We start from the raw sequence: 16,279 nt of genomic DNA on the forward strand, positions 1-16,279 counted from the left end.
TGTTTGTGTCCTAAGGCCTGTGTTAAAAGAAAAGAAGAAACATTTATGAATATATCTTTATTTCCATGTGATATAATGGTAGATGCTTCGAAGCTAAGCAGGTCATAAAAATATGCTCTGTCGGATGTTCCTGCCAATGTCTTCATGACCCACAGTAAATTGGATCAGAACTATTGTGTGTGCAAGTCTGTTCAGGTGCAGGGAAGTGTTCTGACCTAAAACCTCACAGCATGTTTCTTAGTCTTTGTTTCTATTCACTCCACTTTCCAGCTTGCCCACATAGAACAGTTCTTGTGTTTGTGTGACTCCCTTCCTTCCCCTGAGTCATGATTCCATGCTTTCAGGAACCCCTTTACATAACCTACTGCAAACTGTCTCCCTGGAAGGACTGGTAAGAGAGCCAGGCTTGGGGTAATGTTTAGCTGTTAATTTTCATTGTGTGAATGAGACCTATTGTGTTCCTGTGTTCTGGAAAGCTGCTTCCACATGAGTTAGTCCCACCTAGCTCTCACTTTGTCCTTCCTTTAAAAGCTTCATTTCATCTTTGTGTGCATATCAAAGAGACCTGCTAAAATCTAGACCCAGGGTGTCATTTCCATCTCTGAATAAACACTGTGTGCCACCTCAGACTCCCGTAAGCAGCTAAGCTCAGAAATAAAGCCAGCAGGGAGTACTGAGAGCTGTGTGCTGTGTCAGGACAAGGTCTGGCTGCAGGCTAGGGGCAGGGAGGAAGGCTAACTCACAAAACCACTCTGATAGGCATCTCTGTTTTTACAGTTTCCATGCTTTCTTGGCATCAGCTTAGCCTTAGTTTCATCTTCCTGCACATAGAAACAGAGCAGTATTCTGACACAGGTCAGCTCTGTTCATCTGCCCAAACATCTGTGTCACAAGAACTGTTTGCCTTTTGCACAGGCAGCTCTTCCCTTCTGAATTCCCTTAATATACACAAGGTAAAGCAGTGACATAGATATGGATATAGGTATAAATATAAATATATCAGTGCTTGGCGCTTGCCCAGGAAGAGCAGAGGTGCCCCTGTTAGCAATAGCATGGTGCTGCTGCTGTTAGACAGTTGAAATTCCTGGAAGGTTTTATTTTTAGTTCTTTCTAGTTATAAAAACTTAGTCATCACAGGCTGTCTAATGGCATTCCTGGGAGAAGCAGAACTGTCTGATAGGAGCTGCAAGACCAAAGCATATGAATGTCACAAGGCAGGGGCTAGGCTTTGTGTGGAGTGAGGAGGAGGGGCGGCATGCTTATTTGGAGCTGGCTTCAAGTAACACTCAAGTGGGCTTAAGCCTAGTCCTAGTTCTTAAATCCTCCCTTGTAGCTCACAGGGTATCACTCAAATTCTGTGCTAATTTACCTAAGTCCAACTACACCTGTACTGAGCTCCCCTACTCTGCAATATTTAAAAATGTGTATAAAACCATGTGAAAAATGTCCAGGCAAAAGTTGTCACTTCTCACTTAGTACCTCAAGCTCTTAAGCTAATGCTGGAAGGCATTGTTTTCCAGCTACAAGGTTTCACAGGCTGCTAGAAACACAACACGTGCCAGACTTTACATACACACATCTGTAGACAGCAACTGATCCCAAAACGTAGCCTTGACCATTTGAAATACACACCTTGTGCCTTTGCTGTGAGGAATACAGCACAGTGGCAAGTGACCCAAAGTGCCTCTTCTCAAAGAAGAACGTGGAGGAAATGAAGGCAGAAGTAGGGAATCCCAACAGAAAAAAATCGTGCACAGGCTGCATCTTGCCTGACAGCCCCTGACCTTTCCTGCACCTGTAGTAACGACCTTAGCTAGGTTTGCAGCAATGATTCTTCACACACCGAACTACATTCTTATATCCTTATCCTACCCACGGGGCTGGGTGGTTTGTTTGGTGCTCCAGTCACCTGCTGATAGATGAGTTATTCCTCTGGCAGACAGTCACCCCAGCCCTTCCTGGGGCGTAGGCATATAATTGGTGCTGCACCCCCAAAATGGGATGTGTTACCCTGACTAAGATACTGAGACAGTCAGAAGTGTCACTGGTGTTTCCTTTTTGGCAGGGCCATGGATGTGCTTATCAAAAACAGAGTTAATTTGGTCGAGTTCTTCTAGTTCCGGTGGAGAGTTACTTAATAGTACAAAAATGCAGAGCAAGCGGGAACAGGAAGGGCCAGGCAGGCGAGCACTTGAGCCACAGGTTAATGCCCCAACTTTGGCTGAACAGCAGGCAGCTGTTTCCAAAACAAACCTCCTAAGAAACGTGGATGCTTCAGGATGAACTGGTGAAGGTGGGAAATGGAATGGTGGTGTTAAATGCAGTTATCTAAAAACTCTGCAAATGTTTCAGTAGTGTGCATGGAAATTTAGAGACATTCTTGCAGTCCAGAAGTAGACTGTATTCTGGGCTGCATGAAAGGGAGAGTGGGCAGTAGGTCAAGGGAGGTGACTGTCCCCCTCTACTCCAGAATCCATCTGTGGTAGTGGATCCAGTCCTGGGCCCCCAAAACAAGAAGAATGTGGACCAGTTAGGAGGCCACAAAGGTGATCAGAGGACTGGAACAACTCTTCCTTGAAGAGAGGCTGAGAGAGGTGGGGTTGCTCAGCCTGGAGAGGAGAAGGCTCCAGGGTGACCTTAGAGCACCTTGCAGTACCTGGAGGGATGACAAGAGAGCTGGAGAAGGACTTTTTACAAAGGAGTGGAGTGGTAGGACAAGAGAGGAAAGGCCTTAAGCTGAAGGAGGGTTGGTTTACACTCTATGTTAGCAAGAAATTCTTTACTGCGAGGGTGGTGGGGCACAGGTTGCCCAGAGAAGCTGTGGACATCTCATTCCTGGAAGTGTTCAAGGCCAGGCTGGATGGGGCTTTCAAACAACCTGGTCTAGTAGGAGGCATCCCTGCCGATGGTGTAGGGTTTGGAACAACCCAAGCCATTCCGTGACACGAAGCCATGCCTGCTCTGTGGCTGCCGCTGGCTCTTCCCTGACAGGCCTCCTTGCAAAGGCCAGCTGCTGCTGTAGAAGGAGTTTCGGTACAGATTGGAGTCTGCAGGGAGCACCTGGGGGCAGACCCAGAGCCTGCCTGAATCCTTTTTGTAACAGTAATTCCAAGTTTCATGCCTCTGCATTAGGACATACTCTTGTCCCAAGAGTGTTGCAACAGTCAGGTTTCTGCCTGACACGGCTGTGCGCTGCTGGGACTCAGTTTCCCGCAGTGGAGGCTGCAGACGGGGTGCCAGGCTGGCATTCCAGGCCTGGAGCGGCAGCCTTCAGCCTGGAGCCATTTCCCACCCCGCTGGTTGTACACGGAAATGCCCGGGCAGGGCGAGAGGCCGGAGGAGGCGGCTGCAAGGCTGCTAAGGTGTGAGCCGGAAAGGATCCAGCTGGAAACGCGGGTTCATTTTGCAACGATTGAAGCGTTTGGGTAACGCCGGGTTTCGGGTGCCTTGCCGCTGATCTGAGGCTCGAAGATGCTGCTGGAGCCCTTCCAGAGGGCGGGGAAGGTCCTGCTCTCGCCGGCGCGGCTCTTCCCGGCGGGGAGCGGAGCGCCGCAGCCCCGGGCCCGCCCTCCGCGGGGGTGGTGCCGGCGGCGCGGCGCGGCGGGCCGGGAGCGGAGGATGCTGCTGCCTCTCCTGCCTCTCCTGCTGCTGCTGCCGGCGCTGGCCGAGGGGCAGCGGGTGGCGGTGCTGCGGCTGGGGCTCCGGGGCAGCCCCCGAGGGGAGGTGAGCCCGGCTTTCCTCTCCCTCACCCTGGATGCCAGCCTCGCCCGGGACCCGCGCTATGTCGCCTTGCTCAGGTGAGCCGCCTCTCGCCCCACCGGGCAGAGGAGGAAGGGTCTTGGGGGAGCGGGCCATGCCGGCGAATGCGCTGCCGAGCGAGCTGGGGGGAACGGGGAGTCCTCCACCTCTGGAACTGGGGTCGGGGAGAGGCTGCTGGATCCTCTCTGCTTCGGGGCTCACTAATTCCGTCCTCCCCGGGCAGAAGGCGGTACCTTCCGCAGGTGCGAGCCGTCTGTGCTCGGGCAAGGAGCGGCTGGCATGGGCGGATGCAGGGAGAAGTCAGGGAGGGGAGCGGCTTTGTCAGAAGGAAAAAAAAAGGAGAAGGAAACGGAGGGGATTGCGGTTGTTTGCCCTGGAGAAATTGAGGCTTCAGGGTGTCCTTATCTCTCAGCGCAAGTATCAGAAAGGAGGCTGTAGTGAGGTGTGGGTCAGTCTCTTCCAGCTATCAAGTGGCTGGACGAGAGGAGACAGCCTCAAGTTGCTCCGGGTGGGCTTTAGACTGGATATTAAGGAAAAAATTCTTCGCTGAGAGGGCAGTCTTGCATTGGAACAGGCTGCGCAGGGAAGCAGGTGGCAGGATCACCATCCATGAAAGTGTTCAAAAAACGTGCGGATCCTCTAGTCCTGCTTTCCCACCACTTGCATGTTTTCCTCCACACTGAGCTGGTGAGAAAGGTGTCACCAGCTTTACCGGCAAGTGCTCAGGTCTCCAGCATCCAGCCCCAGCTGCACACCAGGTTCAGCCTGAGGCCAGCCCTGCCAGCACGAGGAGTAGGAAGTACTTGGTGGCCTCTAATCAGCTGTTTGTCACCATGGAGCAGATAGTGCCTGACATGCCCAGCACCCTCCGATGCCTTGTGGTTTCCCCCGGAGAAGGCTGGGTGTCAGCGCTGCACATCCCGCGTGGGATGTGAGCAAGTCACAGAGTTACGGTTTTTTGTAAATCCGCTTTGATAAAGTTAGCACCTGTCCCAGCAGGGACTCTTTAATCTCCCTTGGGTACAAAGGCAATTGCTTTGTCTGTTGTGGATGGAATTTAGGGCTGATGATGTAAAGTCAGTTTTGCTTCCAACTTCTCAAAGGACATTTATGTTGGTGTTGCATAAACAAAACCAAAAAGTCTTGGGGAGAAAGGTGTTTAGGATGAAAATAATCAAGACCGTTTTAAAGTTTTGCCTTACTTTGCCCCCAGGATTTGGCTCCCTGCCCATGACCATGTTCCCTCAGGCATGCTCTCCCCTTGTTGCCCATTAGACCCTCTCCTGGCTCACTTGGCCATCAGTCTCCCTCTTGTACAGTGCAGAGGGCTGGGATGCAGATCCCAGCGAGCCATCAGGAATTCTCTGAGGCTACTGGGTAGCCTCAGGTCGCCTACTGCAGCACGTTCCCAAAAGTGCTTGCCATGTTTACCCTCTACACAGTCTGCATAAATATAGTGGTTTTCTGTTTCTCGGCATTCCCTCCTCAGCAATTCCAAACTGCGTGCCCTGGCAACGGCCCTGTCCCCAGGTTTCCTGAGGTTTGGTGGCACTGAGACAGATTTTCTTATCTTTGATCCCAACAAGGATTCAACTTCAGAAGAAAAAGTCCTCTGGGAACTTCAAGCCCAGCAAGGTAAAGTGGGCATCAATGTATTAGAGATTAAACTGTCCTGGGCTTTGGAGGGTTTTTGACACAGGCTGAGGATGCTGCAAGGGCACAGCAGCAGCGCTGGGGGCCCTCCACAGGTCAGTGTGGCTGTCATCCATAGAGAGGAGATCTGTGGACTTTCAGCATGATTCGTAGGAAGAGCTGTGGGAAAGTGAGAAAGGATGTAGGAGAACTCATATCCTTCCCGGCATCTGCTGAGACTCTCCCTTTGCTGCCCTCTTATCCCCGCTGCAATCTTGGGAGCTCCCCCACTGCCTGGGAGGTAGTCAAGTTCAGCTCAGAAGCTGTGGCTTCATTATGAAAATTAAGGAACAGATGGAAGAAATAACCTGAGGAAAATAGAGCGTTTAGTCTCTCTCCCAAAGCCAGAGAGCTGGGCTGGGCTGGGCTGGGGGTGCAGCCTTGCCCTCCTGCTGCTTTGACAGGGCAAGTGCAAACCTGCTGGATCCCTGCCAACTGCTTGAGCTTGGTATTTTCTCTTTGAACTTAGCAGAAGTGCATAAACTCTTCAAGAGGTGTTTCACATGAAAAAATCCTGCGTATTCCTGTGGCACATAGCACAATTGTGCAATCCTACATTACTGTACGACCCGCGATGCTCAGTTTTGAAGTCAGGTGGTACTTTTCCCCTCGCAGCACTTTTTAAAGTAGCCACTTCCTGTGACTCTGGCTCGTGTCTTCCTCTCTGATTATGGCTTGTTCCTGGTTTGCATGTCAAGAAAAACCATTAGCTTTGAAGGAAAAGTCTTATGGCTCCTGCCAGTGAGCCGTGTGGGGAAGTCAGCACTTTTCCCTGCACGAGACAGTGCAGGAAGCATTGCCCTGTTCCTGCCCCCAGCAGGGTGGGTCATGATCTCTGCCACACCACTGCATGCCAGGCAGGCTTATCTGCTCCTCAGGCATTGCAGCCTATGCTTTGTCAGCTCACTGGAACAAGGGTTCCCTGGCTGTGGAGGTGAGGAGTTAATTCCTATCAACCTTCTTCTGCCCTACAGAGGCTTGTGGCTCGAGACCCGCATTTGCTGATGTTGGGAAGGTGCTGCTGGCCCAGTGGCCCAGCCAAGAGAAGCTGCTTCTGGCTGAACAGAACCGGAAAAAGCACAAAAACACCACCATTACAAGTAAGACTTAAACGGGGGGATGCAATTCTCTGCCCTGTTGTAGAAGGGCCGTAGGCTGTTGGGAGCTGAAACCACTGAAAAAGAAACATTTCACCCACTTAGAAAGATATCCAGAGAACTCTTTTTCTACTGTTCGCCGCCTCACGTTTAATAGTATTCAGCTGCAGGGGTTGAAAGGTTCTCAAAGCTTGCTAGATATTGTCTAGTGAAGCCTGACCTCTTCTGTCTGGCTGGGAGAGTTTGGCACATCTGCAGCATCAGGCTGAATAAGTACAGGCAGTAAAGATTGTTGCTTGGCCAGAGCTCAGCTAGCACGCTCTAGCCTTGGGATAAACATCCCTGCTTTCTCCTCCCTGCAGAAAATACGCTGGATATTCTCTACAGCTTTGCAAACTGCTCAGGGTTTCACCTGATCTTCGGACTCAATGCCTTGCTGCGGAAAGGTGGCTTGCAGTGGGACAGCTCCAATGCCCAGGCACTGCTGGACTACTGTGCTTCCCAGGGGTACAACATCTCCTGGGAGCTTGGGAATGGTAAGTGCTTGTTGGCCAGGACAGCTGTCACCTAGAAAAGTACCACCAGAGGCTATGGGCTGGTAACTTTGGATGTTTTGGATGATGGCACATGAAGGCAAGGTGATGTTTTATTAAGGGACATTAAGGTCTTAATTTGCAGAGGGATTTTACAAGAAGACACAACGAATGAGCAAATTGAGATGATTTTGCTGCTCCTACCAGGGTTTTGAGATGAGGTGAATGATGCCCCACAAGGTGCTGGATGTCACCTATGGCTGGGACAGAGCATTGGAGAACAGCACACTGTATTCCCCAAGCTTTTGGTTTCATGCTCACCTTCAAGTATCTCACCCACACCTTGCCAAACCAGGCGAAGCCTGAGGGGACTGGTGCTTCCCATGTGGATGGAGCTGCCCTATTTTGTGTCCCAGAAATAGAGTGAGGTGTTGATGTGCACGTGTCTTCCACAGAGCCCAACAGCTTCAGGAAGAAATCTGGCATCCACATTGACGGCTTCCAGCTGGGGCAAGATTTTATTCACTTACGCCATCTGCTGAATAACTATCCCCTCTACCAGCACGCCAAGCTCTACGGCCCCGATGTTGGGCAGCCCCGGAAGCACACGCAGAAGCTGTTGAGAAGGTAGAGGTGTGAGGTTCCAGCAGCACTCCCTGAGGGTGGGGCAGATGTGGAAAATTGTGGCTTGTCTGCTCCTAGATGCAGCAGGCATGAAGAGGCTTCCAGGCAGGGGTTGAACAATTTTTTTTTTTTTTCTCCCTTGATTGATGACAACTAAAATCTTGCATGCTGGAGTTCAAGGCCTGAATACTCAGCCAGGTGAAACTCAGCTGCTGGCAGTGCATCAGTGGTCCACAGGTTTTTCCATTGAGCACTGGCTCCAGGGTTGTGCTAACAATGGCTTTTAGCCTGAGAAACACCCATGTGTTACACAAAGGTCAATTCATCCTCCCAGCAACCTGCTGAGGCAGCCAGGCTGCCCAAAGCCTGCTTAAAAGCCATGGCAAGCCTGGCCCCCAAGCATTCACCATCAGTACTGCCAGCTGTGGGGAGAGGGGAGGGCTGTGCATGGCGCTGCCCTGGCAGGAGGGCTGTGACCCATCACTAGTACTGCTAATCCCCTGCTCTCCATCATTCCCTCTGGGTGCAGCTTCCTGAAATCGGGAGGGAAGGTGATCGACTCTGTCACATGGCACCAGTAAGTACCACTTGGATACCACAGTCATTCTAATTACTGCCTCGTTCTCTTTAAAAAATGTCAATTTGAACAGAATTATCAATCTCAACAGAAAAGAAGGGGGTAAAATGCCTCTTTTGACAGTTTCTTGGGGGCCTCTCCACAAATTTCTCTGTTCAGAATAAGAGATTAATTGAGGGAGCATGTTACAGAAATGCTGAAGCCTCCAAAAGGTTGGCTTGGTGCAGAGACCCAAAAGCAGTGCTGGGGTGTTGTCAGTAAGCACAGCAGCAGGGAATGCAACATGTGCAAGATGCTCTATTTATGTCTAGTTTGCAAGAGCAAACGTTTGCTCTATTTATGTCTAGTTGATATAAAGGAAAAGCCCTTCAGGTGTTCCTGACCTTTGTCCATGGAGAAGTGTCAGCAGCTTCTCCTGTTCCCTTGAGTTTGTCATCTGAGTAATTTCAGGCTATGTATGGGTAACACCCTCAGGTCCCACATTTAGTGCAAACAGCACTGGCACCTGGCCCTTTGCTCCTGTGCTCCTGTGACTTTGATCTGTAGATTTAAAGTGCTCATGGGGGCAGTGGGGCAAACTGGCCCCAGGGCCATGAACTCCACGTTTGAATGTCATTTCTATGTGAAGGCAGCTTTCTTTCCACAGTCAAAAGCAGGACATTGACATGCAGCCGTCAGACCACAGAGGGAAATTACGCACATGCTTATTTTTTTATGTATATGTATACATACGTCAATTATCTACGTATTTTGAGCTGCTAGAAAGGCATGAAACATGTCCTTTCCCCTTCCTGGGATGTTCTTTACTAATTTAGGATTATCAGGTTTAAGCTTCCTCTTGTGGCTGGAAGGCTTCAGCTACTTTTGTAGGACTGAGTGATAGCAGGATAAAATGCAAAAACCACAGGGATCCCAATTTATTTGGACAAACCAGACTTAAAAGCTCTTCTGCTCAACCTTCACGCCATAGGGATGCCCACATTCCAGCTCTCTCCAAGTGGCCAAAATATTCCAGCAGATGTCCAAAAATATCAGAATATTTTTAATATATATCTTGACAGAGTAAAGCAAGTAATCACATAGGAGTGTTGGACTCCTCAACAAGATTCACAGAAGCTGGCTCTTGGTGATGTTTTCCTTATTCTAAATGAGTAGATGCAAACAAACATATTACTTCTGCTGGTGGAAATTTCTGTGTTATCCTGCCACCAGTGAGGCAATCATATCTGAAAGTCCCTAAAATACAAGTGACAGACCTACACATTTGGAAAACAAAAAATTAAAAAGCATTGGACAGAAAAATCTTGCTGCGGATAAATGTACCAATCAACTGAATACTTTCAGTGGTGTTTTGTACCACTGGTGGTATTTTTCCCTAATTTTGGCTATTTTTTTCCCCTCATTTTCAGTTACTATGTGAATGGACGGAGTGCAACAAGGCGGGATTTCTTGAGCCCTGATGTGCTGGATACCTTTGCCACAGCCATATATGAAGTCCAGGAGGTGCCTTGTCCTGTTCAATCATTCCCATGTTCAGTTTCCAAGGGTTAGCAGAGAATCCAAAATGAAGCACCATTTCTTACTAGCAATAAACAGGGATACTCAAAGCTTGAGTTCTGCTGACATTGTATATTAAAAAAAAAAAAAAATCAAAATTAATGATATTAACAAAAATGAGCTCCAGCAGTTCGCCATGCAGCAAACATGGTGCCAAGTGCATCACACACCCACAACACTCTCATTTATTGATATAGTAATTACCCAGGGATGTAATTTATGGTTATCCCATCCCCCTGATGCTTTTTTTTTTTTTTTTTTTTTTTTTTTTTTTTTTTTTTTTTTTTGAGATCCTGAGAGCATTTTAACTATTTTAACTTAGAATATAGCACTACTCAGCACAGGAAGAATTATAGGACCTGGATTTTAGCGTTTGCCCTGTTTGACGTGGGTAGCAAGTTTAGTTTTTCTCGGGGGGGGGGATGTAAATCTACTTCTAGTAGTTTGATCCAAATTTCTTGACATCCCATCTCAGGGTATTATCCCTTAAATGTGAACATCCTAAGTAAGCCTTTGGCTAAAGCACAAAATTTTGCTTATTTCAGTAGCCAAAAAATTAACTCTTGTCTCTCTTTCTTCTTCCCTAATGCCACATTGGCCAGATCGTTGGTCGGACTGTGCCGGACAAGAAGGTGTGGCTGGGAGAGACGAGCTCTGCCTATGGAGGAGGAGCTCCCAGACTGTCTAACACTTACGTTGCTGGCTTTATGTGAGTACTGTGTCCCCAGGTGTGGGGAAATTATATATCTTACCAGCTGAACGGGGCTACCCCACAGGAGGAACGTGGCTCCCTCAGGCTTCCTGGGGAGTGTGAGCAGATTTTTTCCCATCCTGTAGGATATGACGACTTTTTATCAGGGCCTGGTGGGTCAGCAAGTCAAAGTCTGATAATGGCAGGCAACGTTGTTGCTGATGTGATGATTTCTCTCAGCCACCAGACCCTTGGCCAGTTCAAGAGAATCTGCTGCCACTCCTTGTTTCTACCACCTACAAACAGGGGAACGGAGCAACTGCTCCCACCAACTTCAAGAGGTGGTCTGAAATGATTTTTTAATGTAATCAATGCAAGACTTGAAATTAGTTGTGTGCTTTTAAAGAAGTCAGCATCACGCACTGATTTTTGCTTTCCTGCTTCCCGAGCCAGTTGGAGAGGAGCAAACGGGTACAGTTGAGGTCAGCACTTTCATCTGCGTGACATTTGCCTCCTCTTTTGGCAGGTGGTTGGACAAACTCGGGCTTTCAGCCAAGCAGGGGATTGATGTGGTGATGAGACAGGTTTTCTTCGGGGCAGGGTCCTACCACCTGGTGGATGCCAACTTTGAGCCTTTGCCGGTACGTAAATGACACCCCCTGAATGCAGCTCTGCACAGGCAACACTGGGCGTGGGGGGACACGTCAGCTGTTTGAACAACACCTTTTTCTCCCTGGATGGTCACAGGTATTCTAAAGTTATCTCACCTTCCACCACGGGTTAATGTGTTATTGCATATATATGTAGGCACACAAGATATTTACTCCAGCTGCAGGGGTGCACAGCAGAAACTGATTTGCGGGACACCATGCTCTGGTTTGTACGCAGGAGCTCCTGGAGTTCACAAGGCTTTTCTGGATGGCCTGTTTTGGTTTGACTACTCCTCAGCTGGGTGACAAGTAGTTTATAAACAGAAGTGAAAACAGATATTAAAGTCCACTCTATTCCATGTGAAAACCAGGCCAACATGAAGCCAAGACTCAAGCATTATATGTCGTGAGCATATTCATCCTACAGTGGTGGTTGAAGGATAATGAAATTGAAATATATATTTAGTATAGCTTGATTGATTAGGAAATAACATTTTGCTGTGATGAAACTTCATTATATGAACTATACATTGTTCTTGCACATACAGCACATTTCTTTGTACTACTAGCACTTAGACTGGGATGAGAGGACAGCATCTGCCATTCTAGATTTCCTCTCATTTTTCTGCTTCCAAATTGTGATTTTCACGGGTGGTCATAGAGCCAGCCTGCAAGAAAACCCAGCACACAGGGATTTTCCATCCTACTTGCTCAGCTGCTTCCTATGCCAGAGGCTGCATCATCAGGCTTGTGGCTTTGGGCTTTTCATTCCCTCTTTTAAAACAGATTTAATTTGGATTGAAACTGTGTGCCTTGTTCCTCACCTGCAGGGAGTATAGACACTAACCAAGCCAATAATGCTTCAGAGGCAGGGAAATCCATACCCAGGTGCATCGGCTGTAGAAATGAGGAAGCACAGCAGTGTCAGAAGGCTGCACTTCCTTGCAGAGGGATTGAGTATGAAGGCTGATAGGAAAAGTAATTTCCCGGGCTTGTGGTGAGTCAGAAGAGAAATACAACAGTTTTCCTCCTAAGAAAACCTCAAAGACAAACAGATGAGTTGGGAAAAGCTCTTTGAAAGCCTGGAAAGACCTGGAAAAATTGTGTTTGCACTGGGCATTGTCCTGTTCTGAGGCCATCACCCTGGGGTGTCAGAGATGCCCTTGTGACTCAGGTTCAGAAATCAATCCTGAGACCTGTCCAAAAGTACAATGCTAATGAAAGGGGTTAAAGTTTAGGAGCTTCTTCCTGGTCTTGCACCTGTGCCTTAGGTACAAACTTTCCTGTGGGAAGGGCAGCTCACACCCCTGCATTCAGCCCCGAGGTTCTCTGTACCCAGCAGAAGGGCGTTTCCAAAATGCAAACAATCTCTCCCTGACAGAGCTCTGAGAGTTCCATATGAAGGAGAAAATGACTCTGAGGTATCTTGTAAACACAGCTGCTCACAGGCAGGGCTTCCCTTTCAGCCATGGTGTTTGTGTGAATTTAAGATGTGGTGAAAATCTTGGTAAAACAAGAAGCTATGGGGGAAAACCCTTTGAACTGAGCTTCAAAATGAAGGTTTGATTAAGCACTGTGAGGAGCAGCTGGCACGTACACAAATGTTTCCATGTGTTTTTGTGCCTCCCAGGACTACTGGCTCTCACTGCTCTACAAGAAGCTGGTGGGTACCAAGGTGCTGCAGGTCGGCCTGGCAGGAGCCGACAAGAGGAAGCTCCGTGTCTACCTCCACTGCACAAACAGCCTCAAGTAAGCCTCCAGAAAGGGCAAAATATCCTGGAAACAGCCCACAGCCATCCCCAGGCCAACAAATGCCATTTGGGACAGTGCAAGGTCACACATTGTTCTGATCCCTACCATCACCTTCTCTTGCCTCGCAGCCCTAAGTACAGAGAAGGGGATGTGACGCTGTTTGCCTTAAACCTCTACAACGTCACCCAACATTTGGAGCTACCGGATTCCCTATCGAGCAAGCACGTGGATCAGTACCTCTTACTGCCTCATGGCAAAGAGAATATTCTTTCCAGGTAAGCTGCAATTCCTCCAGTCCCTGTGGAAAAGACTGTGAACAGGCTGAGATGGTTTTTAAAACCTTGCCTTATTCAAATTGCAAGGGGAAAGAAGGGATCAGCATTCAGTCATGTGGGGTTTTTTTCAGGAAGATCTGACTTGTGTTAAATCAGGTCTCCTAAACTCAGGCTGCTGAAAGCTTGCTAAGTTATAAGGACATTTACAGTTAATTTGGAAGTTTATTCTAGCAGGCTTCAGTGTTCTGGACCAGCTGCTAAAGTCCTGGGGTTTTTTGTTGTTGTTTCTGGTTTTTTGCCCCACAAGCACAGGTATATTGCTTTCCCAAGTGCTGGCTCCTGATTTACAGCAGCATGTTCAGGCTTTTTATGTTGGTGGGGTGTTTTTGTTGTCATTGTTAATGCATCCACAGGGAAAAGATCAGCTCTGTGGCCATAAAAGAGTATTGATATTTTCAGAAGAAAAAGCAATTGAAATTCGTACTTTTCAAAGCCCATTTAGCTCTTGACCTCATTGGAAGAGAAAGAAATGTACTTTTTAATGTGCTTGTGCTACGACTCCGAAGGATCCTTGCAGTGGGAATGCTGCAGACGTCTGTGTGCGTGTGTGTACACACACATTCAAGGGAGTTTAGCTTGGCTTTGGGCTGAGTTATGGTTTGCACTCAGGCCCAGAGCAGTTTGTGCTGGATGGCAAACAGAGCACAGCCGCCCAGACAGTCTCTCTGTCCCTCTCCAGGTCTATTGAGCTGAACGGCCGTGTGCTGCAGATGCTGGATGATGAAACGCTGCCAGAGCTTACGGAAAAGCCCCTTGGTCCCGGCAGCCTGCTTGGCCTTCCGGCCTTCTCCTACGGCTTCTACGTTATCAAAAACGCCAAAGCTATTGCCTGCATTTAAGTGGTCAACACACGCACCAGGATAAACGTAAAGCATTTGGCTGGTAGGGAATTCTGATCCTAGAAATTCACATTCCTACCACGGGATTTAATTCTGGTAAGGGATGCAATAGTTGCAGCGCTAGTACAACTCTGAGCTGGGAAAGACATAATGTCTCTCTGAGTAACTGGTACATGAAAGGTCCCAGGAGAATTATCCAGGTAGAACAAGAGGCAGGGGCTGGTTTTGCTCTCGATCCAGCCTGTCACCGTGCTTGGGCATGGAACCCTTCTCCACACCATGCAGGGAACTTCTCGCACTGCTTGGGGCTCTGCCAGCCCAGGCACTGCAACTTTCCATCTCCCTCTTGTTTCTGCAAGCACAGCTCCTAAAGCAGTTTCTTCAAAAGCTTGCCTTCAGAAAGGATGAGCAGTTTTTATTTGAGCTGTACAGCTGTGACTTCGCATCATGTGGGTAGGCCTGATGGGGGGCTGTGGTTGCTGAGGGTATCTTGGGGTGAAAAGTGTGGACACGCAAAGCAAACCAAGGTCAGGGTGCTTGCAGGGGTAGAGGCCTTGCAGAGAAACCAGATCCTCTATCAGATTTGGGGAAATGACACATTTTTCTCAAGCTAGGAGTGTTCAGTCACAAGATGGAGCTATGGCTCTGTGCTTTCCAAAAGCAAGTTGTTGAGGCAGGAAATGCAGGGTGTCCCTGTAGGGTGGTCTGCCTCTGCCATCACACGCTTCATCCCTGCAAGGAAAGGAGAGGAGCCCACCAGGCCCTGGCAATAACCCTCTGTGCTCAGGGGCTGCACAGTGAGTGTTCCTGACCCCTCAACCTGCACCACGCTGCAGGCAGCTCACCTGGAAAGGACTTCCCTGAACCTATGCACAGGTAAAGCTCTCTCTGCTTTACCCTCCCTAAAGCACTCAGGTCTCTTCTGTCCTCGGGGAAATGGCATAGGAAAGAGGCTGAGGAAACCACTCACCCCTCAGCCACCAGAGAGACATCAGTGGCCTTGGAGCATGCTGGGGACAGACCTGCTCAGCCAGCTTGACATCCTGCCAACTGGGAGAACAGTGATTTTGGACAGAAATCCGTGTTGGTGGTGGCTTTTCTCCCCAGCTGTGCCTTCCCCGTGCACACTCTGTTGCAGTTGGCTGTGCCAGCAATAGCTCCCTGTGGCACGCAGGCTGCTGGTCCCCAGAGCAACAAAAAGCCTCAGACAGTAGCTGTGGCCTCCTACAAATATTTATTTGCATCTAGTTTTCTAGAAGATATGTAACACACACCACTGTCGATGACTTATGATGTATTTATGAGCACAGCAAGGAGGAACAACCCCACACTACTTTACTTCCCTTTTTAAGCTTTAAAAAGATGCTACCACCTACATGGGGTTTAACACAGGGCAGGGAACCTTTTTTTAATGAGAGGACTTTCAAAACTGATGTACTTTTGCAGCTGTGATGAAAACCTGCACACTAAAAAGGTTATACTTGAGTTCAGTGTGTCAAGGGAGTGCGTGCATCCACGGAGCAGATGCATTCTGTGAAGGGTTATGTATCAGGGGGTAACAGATCAGAAATGAGCAAGGCTGGATTTGTTTACATTGTCCAAGTTCCATAAGAGAAATAAAGAGAGTGTAAGATGGAAAGTCTCACATACAGTCAACATAAAGTTAATAATACATTATTATTATTATTATTATTATTATTATTATTATTATTATTATTATTATTATTACTATTATTATGTAAGTTACAACTAAACCATCCAAGTCATTATTTGCCTGGTAGCTTCTTTTTAGAACTTTTTTTTAAAAAATTGTTTATTCCAATGCTTGTGAGTTTTGTATTTGAAGATTTTAATTAAATTGATTTATACCAACTTTTGTCAATTTTTTTTTTTTTTTTTTTTTTTTTTTAAGGCTCCTTTTTGACATGCTGATACCAGGACACTCCCTACTTTTCTTTTGGTCATAACTACCCACCCGTGCTTTTTATTTTGTTATCAACAGGAGTACCCAAGTACACACAAATGAAAGAAGTCCTACGCAGGTTGGTGTGTTTCAGTCGTGTTTGCCCACCAGTTCAGAAGCCCTCCACCCAGTGTGACTCAGACCCGATCCATGTGCTGGTGACTGGCACACAGGAACTGCCAGGAGAGGCCCGGGGATGTTTGCACACGC

The 16,279-nt window shown here is 48.1% G+C and overlaps 1 protein-coding gene across 1 annotated transcript; it reads left to right on the forward strand.

Annotated features, from left to right (window-relative positions):
• The first annotated feature begins 3,471 nt into the window (after positions 1-3,471).
• HPSE (heparanase) lies at positions 3,472-15,791 on the forward strand. Its single transcript, XM_040064537.2, is given in 14 exon segments — positions 3,472-3,537; positions 3,539-3,590; positions 3,593-3,797; positions 5,249-5,394; positions 6,426-6,551; positions 6,911-7,084; positions 7,537-7,708; positions 8,235-8,282; positions 9,692-9,785; positions 10,442-10,548; positions 11,057-11,171; positions 12,811-12,929; positions 13,061-13,207; positions 13,947-15,791. Coding segments are annotated over 14 exon segments (1,731 nt in total). The 3' UTR covers positions 14,107-15,791.
• Positions 15,792-16,279: the final 488 nt, after the last annotated feature.

The sequence above is a fragment of the Hirundo rustica genome, chromosome 5 (assembly GCF_015227805.2).
Source record: "Hirundo rustica isolate bHirRus1 chromosome 5, bHirRus1.pri.v3, whole genome shotgun sequence".
Taxonomy (NCBI): domain Eukaryota; kingdom Metazoa; phylum Chordata; class Aves; order Passeriformes; family Hirundinidae; genus Hirundo; species Hirundo rustica.